At 37.6% G+C, this 18,252-nt stretch overlaps 1 protein-coding gene across 1 annotated transcript in view; it reads right to left on the minus strand.

Moving 5' to 3' along the window:
• The window catches only part of NUDCD1 (NudC domain containing 1), a 91,279-nt gene that overhangs the window by 42,345 nt on the left and 30,682 nt on the right, over positions 1–18,252 (minus strand). The window contains exons 3-5 of the mRNA XM_031013776.3: positions 10,969–11,154; positions 7,926–8,106; positions 4,343–4,525 (exon numbers count right to left, since the gene is read on the minus strand). Of these exons, the coding sequence (XP_030869636.1) occupies positions 4,343–4,525; positions 7,926–8,106; positions 10,969–11,154 (550 nt within the window). The remainder of the gene's footprint in view (positions 1–4,342; positions 4,526–7,925; positions 8,107–10,968; positions 11,155–18,252) is intronic.

Below are 18,252 nucleotides of genomic sequence, written 5' to 3' on the forward strand. Positions count from 1 at the left end.
TCTTCATCAAAATACTGGCAAGCTGAATCCAACAGCACATCAAAAATTTAATTGACCATGATCAAGTAAGCTTCATTCCTGGGGAAGCAAGGTTAGTTTAACATATGCAAATCAATAAATGTGATTCACTACATAAACAGAATTAAAAACAAAAATCATATGATCACCTCAATAGATGAAGAACAAGTATTCAGTAAAATCCAACATCCCTTCACTATACAAATCCTTAAGAAACTGGGCATCAAAGGAACATACTTCAAAATAACAAGAGCCATCTATGACAAACTCACCGCCAACATCATACTGAACAGGCAAAAACGAAGCATTCCTCTTGAGAACTGAAACAAGACAAGGATGCTTACTTTTACTGCTCCTATTCAACATAGTCCTGGAAGTACTAACCAGAGCAATCAGGCAAAAGAAATAAATAAAAGGTATCCAATTAGGAAAAGTCAAACTTTGCAGATGACATAATTCTATACCTAGAAAACCCTAAAGATTCCACCAAAAGGCTCCTGGAACTGACAAATGGCTTCAGTAAAGTTTCAGAATACAAAATCAATGTACGAAAATCAGTAGCATTTCTACAAACCAATAATGTTCAAGCTGAGAGCCAAATCAAGAACACAATCCCATTTACTGTAGCTGCCAATAATAATAATAAAATACCTAGGAATTCATCTAACAAGGAGATGAAAGATCTCTACAAGGAGAATTACACAGCACTGCTGAAAGAAATAACAGATGACACAGACAACTGGAAAGACATTCCAAGCTAGTAGGTTGGAAGAATCAATATCATTGAAATGTCCATACTGCTCAAAACAAACTACAGATTAAATGCTACTCCTATCAAACTACCAATGTCATTTTTCACAGAACTAGAAAACACTATTCTAAAATTCGTACGGATCCAAAAAAGAGCCCGAATAGCCAAAGCCATCCTAAGCAAAAAGAACAAAGCCAGAGGCATGACACTAACTGACTTCAGAGTATACTACAGGGATACAGTAACCAAAAAAAGTACAAAAACAGATACACAGACCAGTGGACCAAGAAATAAAGCCATACACCTATACCCATCTGACAATCTTTGATAAAGGCAGCAAAAACAAGCAATAGGGAAAGGAGTCCCTATTCAATAAGGGTGCTGGGATAGCTGGCTAGCCATATGCAAAAAAATGAATCTGGTCCCCTATACCATATACAAAAATTAACTCAAGATGAACTGAAGATTTAAATGTAAGACCTCAAACTGTAAGAATCTTAGAAGAAAACCTAGGAAACACCATTGTGGACACTGGCCTTGAGAATGAATTATGACTAAGTACTCAAAAGGAATTTCAACAACAAAAAAATTGACAAATGGTACCTAATTAAATGAAAGAGTTCCTCCACAGCAAAAGAAACTATGAGTAAACAAACTATAGAATCAGAGAAAATATTTGCAACTACGCACCCAACAGAAGTCTAATATCAAGGCTCTATAAGGAACTTAAACAACTGAACAAGCAAAAAACAAACAACTCCATTAAAAAATGGGCAAAAGACATGAACAGCACTTTGCAAAACAAGACATACAAATGGCCAACAAACATGAAAAAATACTCCACATCACTAATCATTAGCACTAATTATCAGAGATTTGCACCTGCAAATCAAAACTACAAGGAGAATATCATCTCACACCAGTCAGAATGGCTATTAATAAAAAGTCAAAAAACAACACATGCTGATAAGGCTGTGGAGAAAAGGGAATGATGATACACTATTGGTGGGAATGTCAATTAATTCAGCCCCTCTGGAAAGCAGTTTGGAGATTTCTCAAAGAACTTAAAACAGAACTACAATTCAACCCAGTAATCTCAATAGTGGGTATATATACAAAAAATAAATAATTTTTTTGCCATAAAGACACATGTGCTAGTATGTTCATCACAGCACTATTCACCACAGTAAAGACATGGAATCAACATAGGTGCCCATCAACAGTGGACTGAATAAAAACAATGTGGCACACATACACCATGGAATACTACACAGCCAGGTAAAAGGACAAAATCATGTCCTTTGCAGCAACATGAATGTAGCAAGTGGCCATTATCCTATGCAGATTAGTGCAGGAACAGAAAACCAAATACCACATGACCTCACTTATAAGTGTGAGCTAAACACTGGGTACTCATGGACATAAAGATGGCAACAACACACAATAGGGACTACTAGAGGGGGTAGAAAGGGTTGAAAAAGTAACTGTTGGGTACTATGCTCAGTACACCTGGGTGACAGGATCATTCGTACCCCAAATCTAAGCACCATGCAATACACCCAGGTAAAACAACATTGACATGTACCCCCTGAATCTAATATAGAAGTTGAAATTTTAAAAATGTATTAATTAATGAAAGGCCATGGATGTAGACTAAAGGTAAAGTCACAGTTTTTTAATCACCTCCCCATTGTATACATTGTTGAATGTATACAAACACCTAAATAATTTTCTCAATTACTGGTTGCTTTGAGTACCTTTCTATGCCTTTAGAGATTGTGTTTTAGGTCTTTAAAAACATGTTATTAAAATGCCAAACAGCCAATAGATAATACCAGTCTTCTTGAAGTTAACAGAAAAGGAAACCAGTATATATATTAATATTCAGAAAGTATTACAAATGCCAATCAATGACCAAACTACCCACAATTTTTAAAAATTACAACACTTTTCCTTTATTACTGTGAAAATCCTATGACAAAATAAACAATGAATTTGGAGGGAACTCAAGATACAGCATGACATGTCATCAAGGAAAACAATACCTGTGGTTGTGATTTAAACACATGATGTGTCCCACTTAGGCTTCAATCTGTCTTGGAACTGCATGGTTCCAAGTTATCTGGGCAGAATGGTTCCAAAGATTAAGGCAAGCTTTCTATTCCCTCGAAATTGCTTACCAAAGGAATTCTAAAGACACATGATCTAGAGAAATAAACAGCTATTCTGGCTAAGCTTTGGATGAGGTTAGCATTATAATTAGACAGAATAGTAACATTTATTCAGGAAAGGATCTTAGAGATAATCTAACAAAAAACGAATCCCACATGAGAAAACCAAGGTATTAAAAGTCTAAAGAAAAGGCCTACTAAGCACAGCTTTTTGTATTCAGAGGTGCATATATTTATAAACCTGTGGAAAATATTTTTCAATTATATATTACATTAATATTCATTTTTTAAAGCATCCAAAAATAGTAAACCTAGGTTGCTCTGCTTATGGAGTAGCCATTCTTTTATTTCTTTACTTTCTTAATCAACGTGCTTTCACTTAAAAACAAAAAGGTAAAACTAATTTTTTAAAATAACTTGTTTAACAAAAAAGGGAGATTCAAAGAATAATATGTAGAATTGTTAAATATTATAAAAATCTCTGTTAAATAAAATATACTATTCTCTGGCTATGAACATCAGAAATATGAACAGTAATTATTACAGAGGAATGTTCTCTTGAATAGCTTTAAAAGAATGTCTGTTCTTTATATACAAATATAAATTTCTTCTGAAATTTCTTGTTAGTCTTTTCTTTTTTTTTTTTTTGAGACAGTCTCGCTGTTGCCCAAGCTGGAGTGCAGTGGCACAATCCTGGCTCACAACAACCTCTGCCTCCTGGGTTCAAGCGATTCTCTTGCCTCAGCCTCCCAAGTAGCTGGCACTACAGGCACCCGCCACCACACCCGGATTTTTTTTTGTATTTTTAGTAGAGACGGGGGTTTCATCGTGTTAGCCAGGATGGTCTCGATCTCCTGACCTTTTGATCCGCCGGCCTAGGCCTCCCAAAGTGCTGGGATTACAGGCGTGAGCTGCCGTGCCTGGCCAGTCTTTTCATGCTAAAACATAACCTTCATTCATTCATTCAACACTGATAAAATTATGTGATTCTGCCCTCAAGGAACTTACTTTCAGTTTAGTATAAAAGGTAAGAACAGGTACATTAGCTTAACTTATTTTTAAAAATTAGTATCTTCAATATTACACTATTAATACCATCAATACTAATAGCAAATAGACATTTATTTGATAACTATTTATTAAGCACCTAATCAAGGAAGCTAATAAATGATTTTTTTAAAAAACATTTTTGGTAATAACAAAATGATCAAATTAAATCAGTTCATTCACACTATTAAGGTGGTATACCTTATAAAAGACTTCTGGAAAATACATGAGAAAATAAAGAAAAAATTATGCATCTATCTTGCCCTTGTAGAACTATTAACCTAACTGGGAAAACAAAAGACATAAATATATGTTTATGCAAATACAAATAAGCTCTATTAAGAATAAAAATTACCTTTGATTTTCTCTGATATGTCTTCATCCATATTTTCTTCAAGATCTTGACCAGCCTGAACAAATGTGAAAGACTTGTAGGATACAATCATTAGACCATTTCCATCAGGCTCAATAGCAGCATAATGTGGCACTGACTTTCCACGGAGAATATCATGCTTAATAATTTCATATTTTTTATTATCTGTAAGAAAAAGTATTTCAGAACAAAACATTACAAATAAAAACTATTATCAAAATATTCTGATATTTAAAAATTGATTTTAATTATAATTAAATAATTTGAATGTATTATTAAAAGGTACACTATTAAGAGTCTTTTCATAAGGATAAACAATTTACAACCTAATTTTCTGTAAATAAGTCCCTATTTTAAAATACTGGGTCTGGTGAAATTTGTTCCCGATTGTCCTGTCCAATGTGGTAGTCACTGGCCAGAAGTGTCTACTTAAAATTAAGTAAAATTTAAATTCCTCAGTCACACTAGCTACATTTTAATTGCTCAATAGCCACACATGGCTAATAGCTACTGCAGTGAATGGTACACATATAAAACATGTCCATCTTGGAGAAATCTCTTATTAGACAGCAGTACCCCCAGAACTCCAACATGACTGGCTTACTTGGAATAACAGCTTCTGTATGACCTACCTCTCCTTGACTAACGCCTGTCTGCCTTCTCAGCAGGTATGTGATAAGTTTCTTCTGAAAAGTGACAAATTGAGGACAAGGGGAAACATGCAGTGTGGTCTATTTTTCTGCCTGCTCTAACTCCTGATAAGGGGCATTTTAACAATGAAATAAATTTATAGCAGAAATGATTTTTTTTACACAAGACATTTATCTATATGCTTATAATTAAACATAAATTAGTGCTACTTTTAAGATATAAACAATTAACTGTATTCCAAAAGTTTCTGACAAATTAAACTTATTTTCCTATAAAGACAGTAATTTTTTGCTTTAAGAAGTACTCAAACATTTTAGCTGACTCCATACTTTTACCTATACTGTTACTCTTTAAAGTGGGTTATACTTGTAGGCTTCATACTGAGTAGTCGAAAATCACAACTCAATGTCATATTATTATGAGTTTTTACATAATAATACCATCTGTTCTAAAATATCTCATTGTTTTTATTCAAAATCCTCACCTATATTCACACATTCAGTTCACACATATTTAAGAACAGGTTTGTAATTTAATGAATGAACAAAACTCCTACACTTCCCCTATAGATACATGCAGGGCCAAAAGTCCTACTTGACTTTAAAGATCCAAACACCGACATCACATATTTATAGCGTGGCCTTTCCCAACATGCATGGGACAGAAAAGAATAGGAAGCCTCAAAAACTGGATTCCATGGTTAAATACGTGGAGAAATGCTAGGTTAAAATTAAATGTAAATTGTTTTTTGTTTGAGACAGGGTCTTACCCTGTTGCCCAAGCTAAAATGCAGTGGCACGATCACAGCTCACTGTAGCCTCAAACTCCCAGGCTCAAGCAATCCTCCTGAATAGCTGGAACTATAGGTGCACACCACCATGCCGAGCTAATGTTTCTGTAATTTTTGTAGAGACAGTGGCTCACTATGTTGCCCAGACTGGTCTCAAACTCCTGGGCTCAAGTGATCCTCCTGCTTTGACCTCCCAAAGTGCTGAGATTACAGGCATGAGCCTCTGCATCTAACCTAAATTTTTTTTACTCACAATTTTTAGAAACTTTAATATGCTTAATGTGTAACGGAGCTATTTTATGTCCACATTTTCAAACTTATCTAACCATAAATATACTTTATGAAATGTTTCATTCAAAATAGTTTACAAAAATACTGTTCTGTTAACTAAAAAGAAAAAGAAGAAAACAACCAATCATATTAGTAGTAGTCTGCGAGAGAAGGAACAAGATATAAAAGAAAGATAAAGGGAACAATAAAGAGAATTAATGATTCTACAACTACAATCTTGGGAGAAAAAAGGTTAGTCTCAATGTATTTGTCCAGCTGAGGCAAAGAAACGAAGACAAACGGGATGGAGAAGTAGAGCTGGAGCAGAGTACTGCTATGTTCTGAGGCAATTTGATGAGTTACCACAGATTGAGAAAAAGATGTTACAGAACCAAGTGTCTTGGAGAAAGGAGGAGGAATATGCATGACAATGTCTCCTGTAAGATTTTGAATTATGTACCTAAAAAAAATTAAGGCTTCCATTATCTAAAGCAGGGGCTCTGCAAACTAGGACCCTTGAGCCAAAGCTGAATCTAGGCCTATTTTTGTATGGCCTGTGAGCTAAGCATGAATTTTATATTTTTAAATTGTTAAAATAGTAATATTTAAAGAATAATATTTAAATATATGTCAAAAAACATAAAATTCAAATTTCAATGTCCATAAAGTATGACTGGAACACAACTATACTCATTCATTTATATATTGTCTATGGATGCTTTTGCACTGTGTTGGCATACTCGGATAGCTGTGACATAGATCTTATGGTTACCAACTGGGATTTCAAAAAAGTTTTCTAATATCTAATTAAAGTTTAAAGTTACTGTGTTCCTCCAGAGATAAAACTACAACACCAAAAAGAACTAATAAATTATACTGAATACTTCAAAGAACAAATCTGGGAGACTTATTCAGTTTATTTATAAACAATTTTGAGATATTAGATAGATAGCTGTTTTAGAATAAAAGGCAAAACCCTCTTAGGAAACAAATACTAACAGTCTTTACTGAATTGCAAACTAGCAGCTATGGTAAAGAAATATTCTTCTACAGAGATGAATGATAATTTAATTTATATTAACTTACTCATAAATGAGTCAGCTAATAAAAACTACTGAGAAAAAGAGCATAGAGTCATTATGGAAACAAGCACTCTCAGTACTCAACTACAGTTAAAAAGAAAACACTCAATGAGTCAGCAGGAACTAAGCAAAGGCAAAGAGATTTCTTAATACTTTAAAGAAATCCTAATTAATTCATGAGATTGTAATTTTTAATGTCAAGTTAGAAGCTTGACAGACAGCTTCAAACAGACCAAAGTTCAGGACTATTCTAAACATGGAAGCACATCAGGTAAGAAAAAGTAACAGTTTTCCTAAATGTAGAAACAAATAATGAAGTTCAATTAGATTTAAAAGAAATCATACCTGTACTTTAATGAAATAAAGACATTCATTTCCAAGTAAGTATTTATATTTATTTACATTTAAATTATACTATAATTTATTAATTTACATTTAGTTTTAGGTATATGTTTTTGTGTATCACACATATATATGCATATATTTTTGTATATATTAAAAATATACCTGTTAAATTATTCAAAACTTATATAACAATGTCTTGTTTTATATAAAAGGCATAATTGGCTGTGGATGCACACTGCAATTTTTTTCATAAAATATACCTGAGGAAAAACTATCTATACATATTCATTCCACCAGTGGTGGCAGGTGCCAGAATTGTAACACAATGCCCAAGACAGAGCAAACAGTATTTACAGGGACAGCTTTGTGTTTCAAAATCTACTAAATAATGCCAACCAGTAGAGACAGATTCAGACTTTTGTTTTACCTTTATTTTTCTTACTGATAGTGACCCACTCCAGAGAAACATAGAAACCACTTCCTTTCATATCCAATTCCTCTTTCTCTATTCGAAGAAGTAGGGTAGCTATAGAATGTTCTTCAGCATTTAGCAGTGAGATACTGTGAATTATAATAAAAGGATCCCCAAGTTCTTCATTAAACATAATCTACAAAACAAAATTACACACACAAAAAAGTGTACATAATTACATGAACACAGATAGCATAGAGGGAATATATAGGATTCTGGTGATTCAACAGTTATTTTGGATACTAATTATTACAAGAAATTTGAAAATAAAAAGTCCTTTACATAAAGACTGCAAGTTTAGATAATGTTCCCTGAGGACAGAACTTTTAAGAAAATATTTATTTGTATAAGAAAAAAAACTGATCATTAGTCTTGGCTACCTTGCTTCCTCTCAGTTTCTAGATATTGTATATAAGTGTGCATGTGTGTATGCCTTTTTCCTGTTTTTTGTTTGTTATTTATTCTCTGGAAGTTTACAAAGGCAAGAGTCAAAAACATTGAAGAATAAATCACCAAAACATGTTTTTTCTCAAAAACAAAAGAGCCGATTAGCATTTAAGAATAAGTTAACAAACTCTATTTAAAATATAATCCTAAAGTGTTTTTTGAAAAGCAAAAAAGCATCATATAAAAACACACAAAATCTTATCTAAGCATCATACAGAAACACACAAAATCTTATCAAATTCTTTCTTATACCACAAACACAAGATCTGAACAACTATTACATTTTTAAGACTAAATACAAAATAGAGAAGGTTTTAAGGCTGCTTCCTAAACAAGATTTCCAAATAAGATACGGACAGTTGAGAAAAAGCCTAACTGAAAAAAAGGTAGCTTTAAAAAACAAAAACAAAAAACAAAAAACAAAACCTGTACCTGGTATCCCCACATATCTACTCCTACTTGAAAACCTTACAAAGAAAAATGTGCTTTAATGTCATCAACTTCCCTATGTATTTGAACATCTGCCAAAATCATTCAAGTAGTGGGCCTTCAGAATCCATTCTTAAGATTTCCATAAACAGAAAAAACAAAAGCTTAAAAAAAATCCTTAAATATTCAAAACAGAGATGACAGATGAAGGCAGGTTTTTATTGGTTGATTGGGTTTTGCTTTTGTTTGAGGAATAGTGGAAACAAAACGGAAGAACAGAAAATGACAAGTTTTGGCAGGAACAAGTAGCTAGTTTATTGTTTATTTTTTTCTTTCTAGTATGAGTGAAAGGAACTGTAATGAAACCAGAAGAGCAGATGGCGTACTTTTAAAAATTGTTAGGCTGAAGTTTCTAGTTTTCTGAACAAGCCCAGCATCTAAACTATGATACCGTTGATACATGGCACTTCCATGGTATTAGAGGCAACACATTTGGAAAGCAAGCTGTCTCCTTTAATTTCTCTTTTTAAACTTCAGTAATCACCACCACCACCCTTGGCCCCCTTACCCCCCACCATGCTCCGTAATCACTTCTACTTTTAGCTTCTCTGTTATATTAATTACCCTAAAGTCCTAAAACCCTCCTGAATTGTTTCTTAAAGTGACCAATATTCCACAGTATCCCTCCCACCTCAATTAATCCCCAAGTCTCCTCCCTCTCCCACCAGTATCTAGTCAAAACTATTATTAGCTGAAAACATCTCTGAAGGGAGCTTATTTCATTAGGGCAGTATATGCTAAAGAAGGCACAAGGTAGAATTAAGTTTTGAAATTTATTTAAAAGATACTATTGAAGGCTTAATACACGCCAAGGGGATACACAAAACAAAACCAAAAGAAGTATAAGCCCATATGAAATAATGTGTGGTATTATTTTTAAAATGAAAGTGAGCCAAGTAGGTTTGTCCCGTTCAAAATCTACAGAATCCATACAGCTCAATACCAGATAAATTCCCACTCATATCTCTCCTGCGCATTATTCTCAAAATACCTTCCAACTGTTTCAGGTAGCTGTGCTACACACCACATTACTTCTGTTTTTCAGAAAAATGAAAGTTGTTACTAAAGGCCAAAACAGAAATTGCCACAGTATCCAATGAATATCTGAAACTGTGAATGCAACAGGCTCTTGTAAATAGGCTACTGCTGTTCTGGTTATTTACTGTGTATTTTGAACATACTATAATTTGGTAGTATAACATTTAGTATAACTTAGTAAGGTAGGTAAACCATTTGGTTCTAAGACCTAACTGGTTTTTCTCAAGTAATTAAAGCCTGGTCTCTGTAGGCATCTGTTGGTCAGATGAAATTATTTTGTAAGACATAAATATATTAAGCTCGCATCTCTTTATTTACACAGAACTAAAGGCTACCTACAGAGGTTCAGACAGTAGCAATATTACAATACACTTATTAGCATAACTCAAAGGAGCTGAAGCAGTAAACTAAATCTTTTGATTATCTACTTGGCAACATTTTCTTCTGTTTTCAAAAACTGTAGTTCTAGAAAAATTAATTCCTTATTTATTACTATTAAAACCCTAAACTACCCTTTAGATTTATATCTAATTTTTTAAATTAAAGTAAAAATGTTGTCTTGGAAATTGGCATATAACTATATATTTATATCATGTATTTTTCTAAGTAGAGAATATTCTGGTAATCTGACCACTATTTGACCAATGTAAACATCCCAGCAAATCTAACATAACGGCAGAGGAGAAAATCATCCTAACATAAGCTTTTGGTCAACTCTTCTTCAAGAAGGAGGAGGCAATGCCAATGCTTAATGAAGTACTCTACGCATATAAGATGTCTGCTGAAAAATGAATGCAATTCTTGACAACTGCACTGACTCCAGATCAAAACAGGAGTGGTTAATGTAACAGTTTGTGAAAAATATATATTTTATAATTTAGTTAAAAAGAGATCCAAAACGTTATATATCAAACAAACAACAGATCACATGTAAACCATCCTTGAAAAGTGTCATTTTAAAATAAGTAGGGTGTAATTTACATATACTTTCTGGACTTCACATAAGTCTTAAACAAACCCTCACCTCCCATTTTTCAGAAGCGCTATTTCCACGTTCACCTGTTCCAATGACATACAATCTTCCAGTTCCATCTGACAAGGTAACCCAGGTAGAAGATGAGAAATGGATAGATGCACAAAGACGGTTGTCACATGCTGTCAAATCTGTAGGAAGTCGAAACACCTCTCGTGGTTTTCCTAAGGCAGTGTCCTAAAAAGACCAAACATTATACATTAATCTCTTCCTCTTCACTGATCCACACACACAAAATAAATATCTGCGGTGTGGTGGTTTCTCTCCTTTTTAAGAGTTGGAGTCTAATTCCTCTTCCTTTGATGTAAGCTGTCCTACTGATTCAGTTTTAACAAAAATATACAGTAGATGTGACAGATGGCATATGACTTCTAGAACTAGGTCATAAAAGACTTTACATCTTCTACCTCACTCTCTCTCTCTTGGATCACACATTCTGAGGGTGGCTAGCTACCATGCTATGAATATGCTTAAGGTAGCCCCATGGACAGACCCACATCGGGAGGAAATGATGGCTCTTGCCAACGATCAGCATTCCATGAGTTAATCATTTCGAAAATGTATCCTTTAGTCCTAGTCAAGGCTTCAGATGACTGCAGCCCTGGCTATCGTTTTGGCTATAAACGCATGAAAAAATCATGAGCCAGACCACCCACCTGAACTACTCCCGGATTTCTGACCATAGAAACTGTGTGATATGGTTAAGTGGTTATTGTTTCAAGTCACTAAGTTTTGAAGTTGTCGTATGACAGAAAACTAATACAATGCAGTAATCTAGTTTTCATTCTCTTAATTTTAGAGTTAAAGATCAGTATTTTTAACTCACTAGTTAGAAATACCACATCATGTTCAAAATGCCTACAGAGACACCAGTCTGCGGTATGAAAACACTACATTTAGCCTACTACGAATCTAGGTTTTTGTTAACAAATTTTAATTGGTCTATGTACTTACAATGTAAAGTTATGAGTTGCTGCTAGGGTTTGAATGTGGTATCCTCCCCAAAAGCTGAGTTAAAACCTAATCACCAAAGTGATGTTACTAAAAGTTAGGGCTTCTGATCATTAGGGCTCCACACTGGTGATTGGGATTAAGTAACCTTAGAGAAGGGACTGAAAGAGGGAGTTTGTCTCTTTTTCCCCCTCTGCCTTCTGTCATGTGAGGACATATTATGCCTCCTTTCTGGAGGATGCAATGTTCAAGGCATCATCTTAGAAGCAGAGACTGAACCCTTACCAGACACCAAACCTGCCAGTACCTGGATCTTGGAATTCTCAGCTCCAGAACTCACAGAAATAAATTTCTGTTCTTTATAAATTACCAATTCTCAGGTATTTTGTTACAGCAGCACAAATGGACTACAACAGTTACGTCATTAAAATGTTTTACAAGAGAATATATTTTTAAAGGTCTATAATTCAGAAGATAAACTTCCTCTCATATACCAAACTGCACTCAAATTCAACCATTTGTTTTTGTTGCTAAACTTTACAAGTTTTTCTATAGGAGAAAAGTAACCCTTTATAACGATATTTCATTACCTGCTCCTAGAACTTAGATCTATATATGCCATAATATTTAAGTAAACTGTATACAATGTCCTTACTGGCCACAAAATTTTTGGTGACCCATTTTTTCTTTCTAAAGCACCTAATTTAGCTTTCTCCGAAACAGCACCTTTCCTTCCTTTCATATTTTACTGCTTTATATAATATTAAATTAAATAATAAATACTCAATGGCAAGCAGAGCTCACATTAAGTTTGTAGAATGATCAAATCTGAGTATCAGTGATCTAAAACCACAAGCAAGAAACAGAATCATACCAGCATAGTATTAAGTAGCCTATTAGTAGTAAACATTAAGCTTACTGTGGTCTTCCATCAGTATGTTTTACAGAGAGAACAGAAACTATCAATTAACCCATTTGGTCTGTTAAGTGGAGGTCAATTAAGATAAATTTTACTGTAGGTCACATCATTTAGAGCATGATGTGGTATTTCCAGTTAGTGAAATAAAAAGAAAACAGACTAGTCCACAAATGCTACTGGGACACCAGAGAACTTCTGGGAAAAAATTAAACTTATTCTCTCCCACATATCATAAACAAAAATATTCCATATTCCAGTAGATCAAGTGTCTAAGTGTGTTAAAGGAAAAGGAAAATAAAACTGTTCTTATAATCTCAGGATAGAAAAAGTCTTTCTACATGTAAATAAAAGGCATGTAAGAGAAAGGGAGACAAGTATTTGTCATAAATATAACCCAGGGCTAATATGTATAACATAAAAAGAGCCCTTAAAACTTAACAAGAAACATGATTATTTAAAATGTTTAGGGGGATGGGCAGATCATGGCAGATGGGAGGCAGGACTAAATTGCAGCTGCAACTCTGATGGACAGAGCAGCCTGTGGAGCCTCGCATCATGATTTTTTGCTCCAGAATGACTGCAGGAATAAATCAGGAAAGCCTAGAGAACCCACAGACCCTGTGAAGGAAGTGGATTGCTCCTACAGGACCCGGGAGACACCCCAAATACTGTGAGTACCCAAACTGTGGAAGTGGGAAAGAGAGACCCCTCAAACACACACCCCCACTTGGAACCTGAAGGTCTAGGTTATGGGCGAAGATTCTGACCTTACCTGGAACTGAGTCAATTGAGAGAGCTGAGCAAAACACAGGGGTAGAGGAAGCAGCAGGGAAAGCCCTGTCAGCTCGCTGGGTTCCCTAACAAACCATTTCTGCCTGTCCTCACAGGGGTCCTTCGGGAGGGCAGCCAGAGGCACCGGGCAAAGGCCACAGGGAAAAGGAAATCGCCAGCTGAACTTTGTAACACTTTGAACTGATGGAGAAGTCTCCTTCCCAGAACTCAGGGAAGGGTGTGAATCTGGTGGGCAGACTCCACAGGCAGGCGAAGAAGGAAAGCCATATTTGCTTTTGGAGCTGGGAAACGGGTAGCCTGGGGCAAGTTCTCGGCCCTGCTTGCCCACTACCTGGAAACAGACTTGGTGCTGTTGGCGAAGGCATGCTGGGAGTGAGACAGGCCCCTCGGATTGCATGGGAATTGGGTGAGGCCTGTAACTGCTGGTTCTCCCCCACTTCCCTGACCAATCTGCATGACTCAGCAGAGGCAGCCATAATCCTCCTAGGAACATAACTCCATTGACCTGGAAACCTCACCCCCATCCCCCACAGCAGCTGTGGCAAGAAATGCCCAAGGAGAGCCTGAGCTCAGACACGCCTAGCCCTGCCCCCAACCAATGGTCCTTCCCTACCCACCTTGGGAACTCTAGACAAAAGGCATATACTCTTGGGAGTTCTACAGCCCCATCCACTGTGTGTTCCTCCCCATACTACCACAGCTGATGCTCTCTGGAAAGCACCACCTCCTAATAGAGAGCAAACCATCACAAAAATAGCACATTAAATCACCAAAGCTAAGAACCCTCACAGAGTCCATTTCACCCCGCTGACACCTCCACAAGGACAGATGCTGGTATCCATGGCTGAGAGACCCACAAATGGTATGCAACACAGGACTCCGTGCAGACAACCCCAGTACCAGCCTGGAGCCTGGTAGACTTGCTGGGTGGCTAGATCCAGAAGAGAGATAACAATCACTACAGCTCGGCTCTCAGGAGGACACATCCATAGGAAAAGGGGGAGACTACTACGTCAAGAGAACACCATGGGACAAAAGAATCTGAACAACAGCCTTGAGCCCTAGACTTTCCCTCTGATAGAGCCTACCCAAATAAGAAGGAATCAGAAAATCAAGTCTGGTAATATGACAAAACAAGGTTCTTTAACACCCCCCGAAAATCACAATAGTTCACCAGCATTGAATCCAAACCCAGAAGAAATTCCTGATTTACCTGAAAAAGAATTCAGGAGGTCAGTTATTAAGCTAATCAGGGAGGCATCAGAGAAAGGCAAAGCCCAACGTAAGGAAACAAAAAAAATGATACAAGAAGTGAAAGGGGAAATATTCAATGAAATAGCATAAATAAAAAACAATCAAAACTTTAGGAAACAATGGACACACTTACAGAAATCCAAAATGGTCTGAAAAGTCTCAGCAATAGAATCAAACAAGTAGAAGAAAGAAATTCAGAGCTCGAAGACAAGGTCTTTGAATTAACCCCATCCAACAAAGACAAAGGAAAAATAATAAGAAAATATGAACACGCCTCCAAGAAGTCTGGGATTATGTTAAACGACCAAACCTAAGACCAATCGGCATTCCTGTGGAAGAAGAGAAATCTGAAAGTTTGGAAAACATATTTGGGGGAATAATCGAGGTAAACTTCCCCAGCCTTGCTAGATACCTAGACATCCAAATACAAGAAGCACAAAGAACACCTGGGAAATTCACTGCCAAAAAATCATCGCCTAGGCACATTGTCATCAAGCTATCTAAAGTTAAGGTGAAGGAAAGAATCTTAAGAGCTGTGAGACAAAAGAACCAAGTAACCTATAAAGAAAAACCTGTCAGATTAACAGCAGATTTGTCAGCTGAAGCCCTACAAGCTAGAAGGGATTGGGGCCCTATCTTCAGTCTTCTCAAACAAAACAATTATCAAGCAAGAATTTTGTATCCAGTGAAACAAAGCTTCATATATGAAGGAAAGACACAGTCTTTTTCAGACAAACAAATGCCGAGAGAATTCACCACTACCAAGCCACTGTCAGGTCTCTGAGCCCAAGCTAAGCCATCATATCCCCTGTGACCTGCACGTATGCATCCAGATGGCCTGAAACAACTGAAGATCCACAAAAGAAGTGAGAATAGTCTTAACTGATGACATTCCACCACTGTGATTTGTTCCTGCCCCACCCTAACTGATAGGATATATTCTCCCCATCCTTAAAAAGGTACTTTGTAATATTCTCCCCCCGCCCTTAAGAAGGTACTTTGTAATATTCTCTCCGCCCTTAAGAATGTACTTTGTACACCTATCCCAAACCTTAAGAACTAATGATAATCCCACCACCCTTTGCTGACTCCTTTTTCGGACTCAGCTCACCTGCACCCAGGTGAAATAAACAGCCTTGTTGTTCACACAAAGCCTGTTTGGTGGTCTCTTTACACAGATGCGCCAGACATTTGGTGCCGAAGACCCGGGACAGGAGGACTCCTTTGGAGACCAGTCCCCGGTCCTCTCCCTCACTCCGTGAGGAGATCCACCTACGACCTCGGGTCCTCAGACCAACCAGCACAAGGAACATCTCACCAATTTCAAATGGGGTAAGTGGCCTTTTCACTCTCTTCTCCAGCCTCTCTTGCTACCCTTCAATCTCCCTCTCTTGCTACCCTTCAATCTCCCTGTCCTTCCAATTCCAGCTCTTTTTCCTCTCTAATAGAGACAAAAGAGACACATTTTATCCATGGACCCAAAACTCCAGCACCAGTCATGGACTCGGGAAGACAGTCTTCCCTTGGTGTTTAATCACCGCAGGGACACCTGCCTGATTATTCACCCACACTCCAGTGGTGTCTGATCACTGCGGGGATGCCTGCCTTGGTCATTCACCAACATTCCTTTGGTGGCAAGTCAAGTGTGGGGATGCCTGCTTCGGCTGCTTGCCCACATTGCAGCCCAGGGCTGCTCACTACCTCCCTTCTCCCTGTCTCTACCCTCTCTTTTCTCTGGGCTTGCCTCCTTCACTATGGGCAACCTTCCACCCTCCATTCCTCCTTTTTCTCCCTTAGCCTGTGTTCTTAAAAACTTAAAACCTCTTCAACTCACACCTGACCTAAAACCTAAGCATCTTATTTTCTTCTGCAACACCGCCTGGCCCCAATACAAACTAAACAATGATTCTAAATAGCCAGAAAACAGCACTTTTGATTCCTCCATCATACAAGATCTAGATAATTCTTCTCATAAAATGGGCAAATGGTCTGTGATGCCTGATGTCCAGGCATTCTTTTACACATCGGTCCCTTCCTAATCTCTGCTCCCAATGAGACTCATCCCAAATCTTTCTTCTTTCTCTGCTGTCTGTTCCTTCAGTATCCACCCCAAGCTCTGAGTCCTGGGAATCCTCCTTTTCTACAGACCCATCTGACCTCTCCCCTCCTCCCCAGGCTGCGCCTCGCCAGGCCAAGCCAGGTCCCAACTCTTCTTCAGCCTCCACTCCCCCACCCTATAACCCTCCTATTACCTCCCCTCCTTACACCAGGTATGGCTTAGTTTCATTCTGTGACTAGCCCTCCCCCACCTGCCCAACAATTTCCTCTTAGAGAGGTGGCTAGAGATGAAGGCATAGCCAAGGTTAATGCTCCTCTTTCTTTATAAGACCTCTCCCAAATCAGTTAGCGTTTAGGTTCTTTTTCATCAAATATGAAACCCAGCCCAGTCCATGGCCCGTCTGGCAACAACCCTCAGACGCTTTACTGCCCTAGACCCAGAGGGGCCAGAAGGCTGTCTTATTCTCAATATGCATTTTATTACCCAACCCACTCCCTACATTAAAAAGCTCCAAAAATTAGATTCTGGCCCTCAACCCCACAACAGGACTTAAATGACCTCGCCTTCAAGATGTACAATAATAAAGAAAAGTTGCAATTACTTGCCTCCACTGTGAAAGAAACCCCAGCCACATTTCCAGCACACAAAAACTTCAAAAAGCCTAAACTGCAGGGGCCAGGTGTTCCTCCAGGACCGCCTCCCCAAGGATCTTGCTTCAAGTGCCGGAAATCTAGCCACTGGGCCAAGGAATGCCCTCAGCCTGGGATTCCTCCTAAGCTGTCTCCCATCTGTGTGGGACCCCACTGGAAATCGGACTGTCCAACTCGCCCAGCAGCCACTCCCAGAGCCCCTGGAACTCTGGCCCAAGGCTCTCTGACTGACTCCTTCCCAGATCTTCTCTGCTTAGTGGCTGAAGACTAACACTGCTCGATTGCCTTGGAAGCCTACAGGACCATCACAGACGCTTTGGGTAACTCTTACACTGGAGGGTAAGTCTGTCCCCTTCTTCATCAATATGGAGGCCACCCACTCCACATTACCTTCTTTTCAAGGTCCTGTTTCCCTTGTCTCCATAACTGTTGTGAGTATTGACGGCCAGGGTTCTAAACCTCTTAAAACTCCCCAACTCTCATGCCAATTTGGACAACATTATTTTATGCACTCCTTTTTAGTTATTCTCACCTGCCCCACTCCCTTATTAGGTCAAGACATTTTAACTAAATTATCTGCTTCCCTGACTATTCCTAGGCTACAGCCACCCCTCATTGCCGCCTTTTTCCCCAGTTCAAAGCCTCCTTCA

Source organism: Gorilla gorilla, chromosome 7 (assembly GCF_029281585.2).
Source record: "Gorilla gorilla gorilla isolate KB3781 chromosome 7, NHGRI_mGorGor1-v2.1_pri, whole genome shotgun sequence".
In the NCBI taxonomy this organism is placed as follows: Eukaryota; Metazoa; Chordata; class Mammalia; order Primates; family Hominidae; genus Gorilla; species Gorilla gorilla.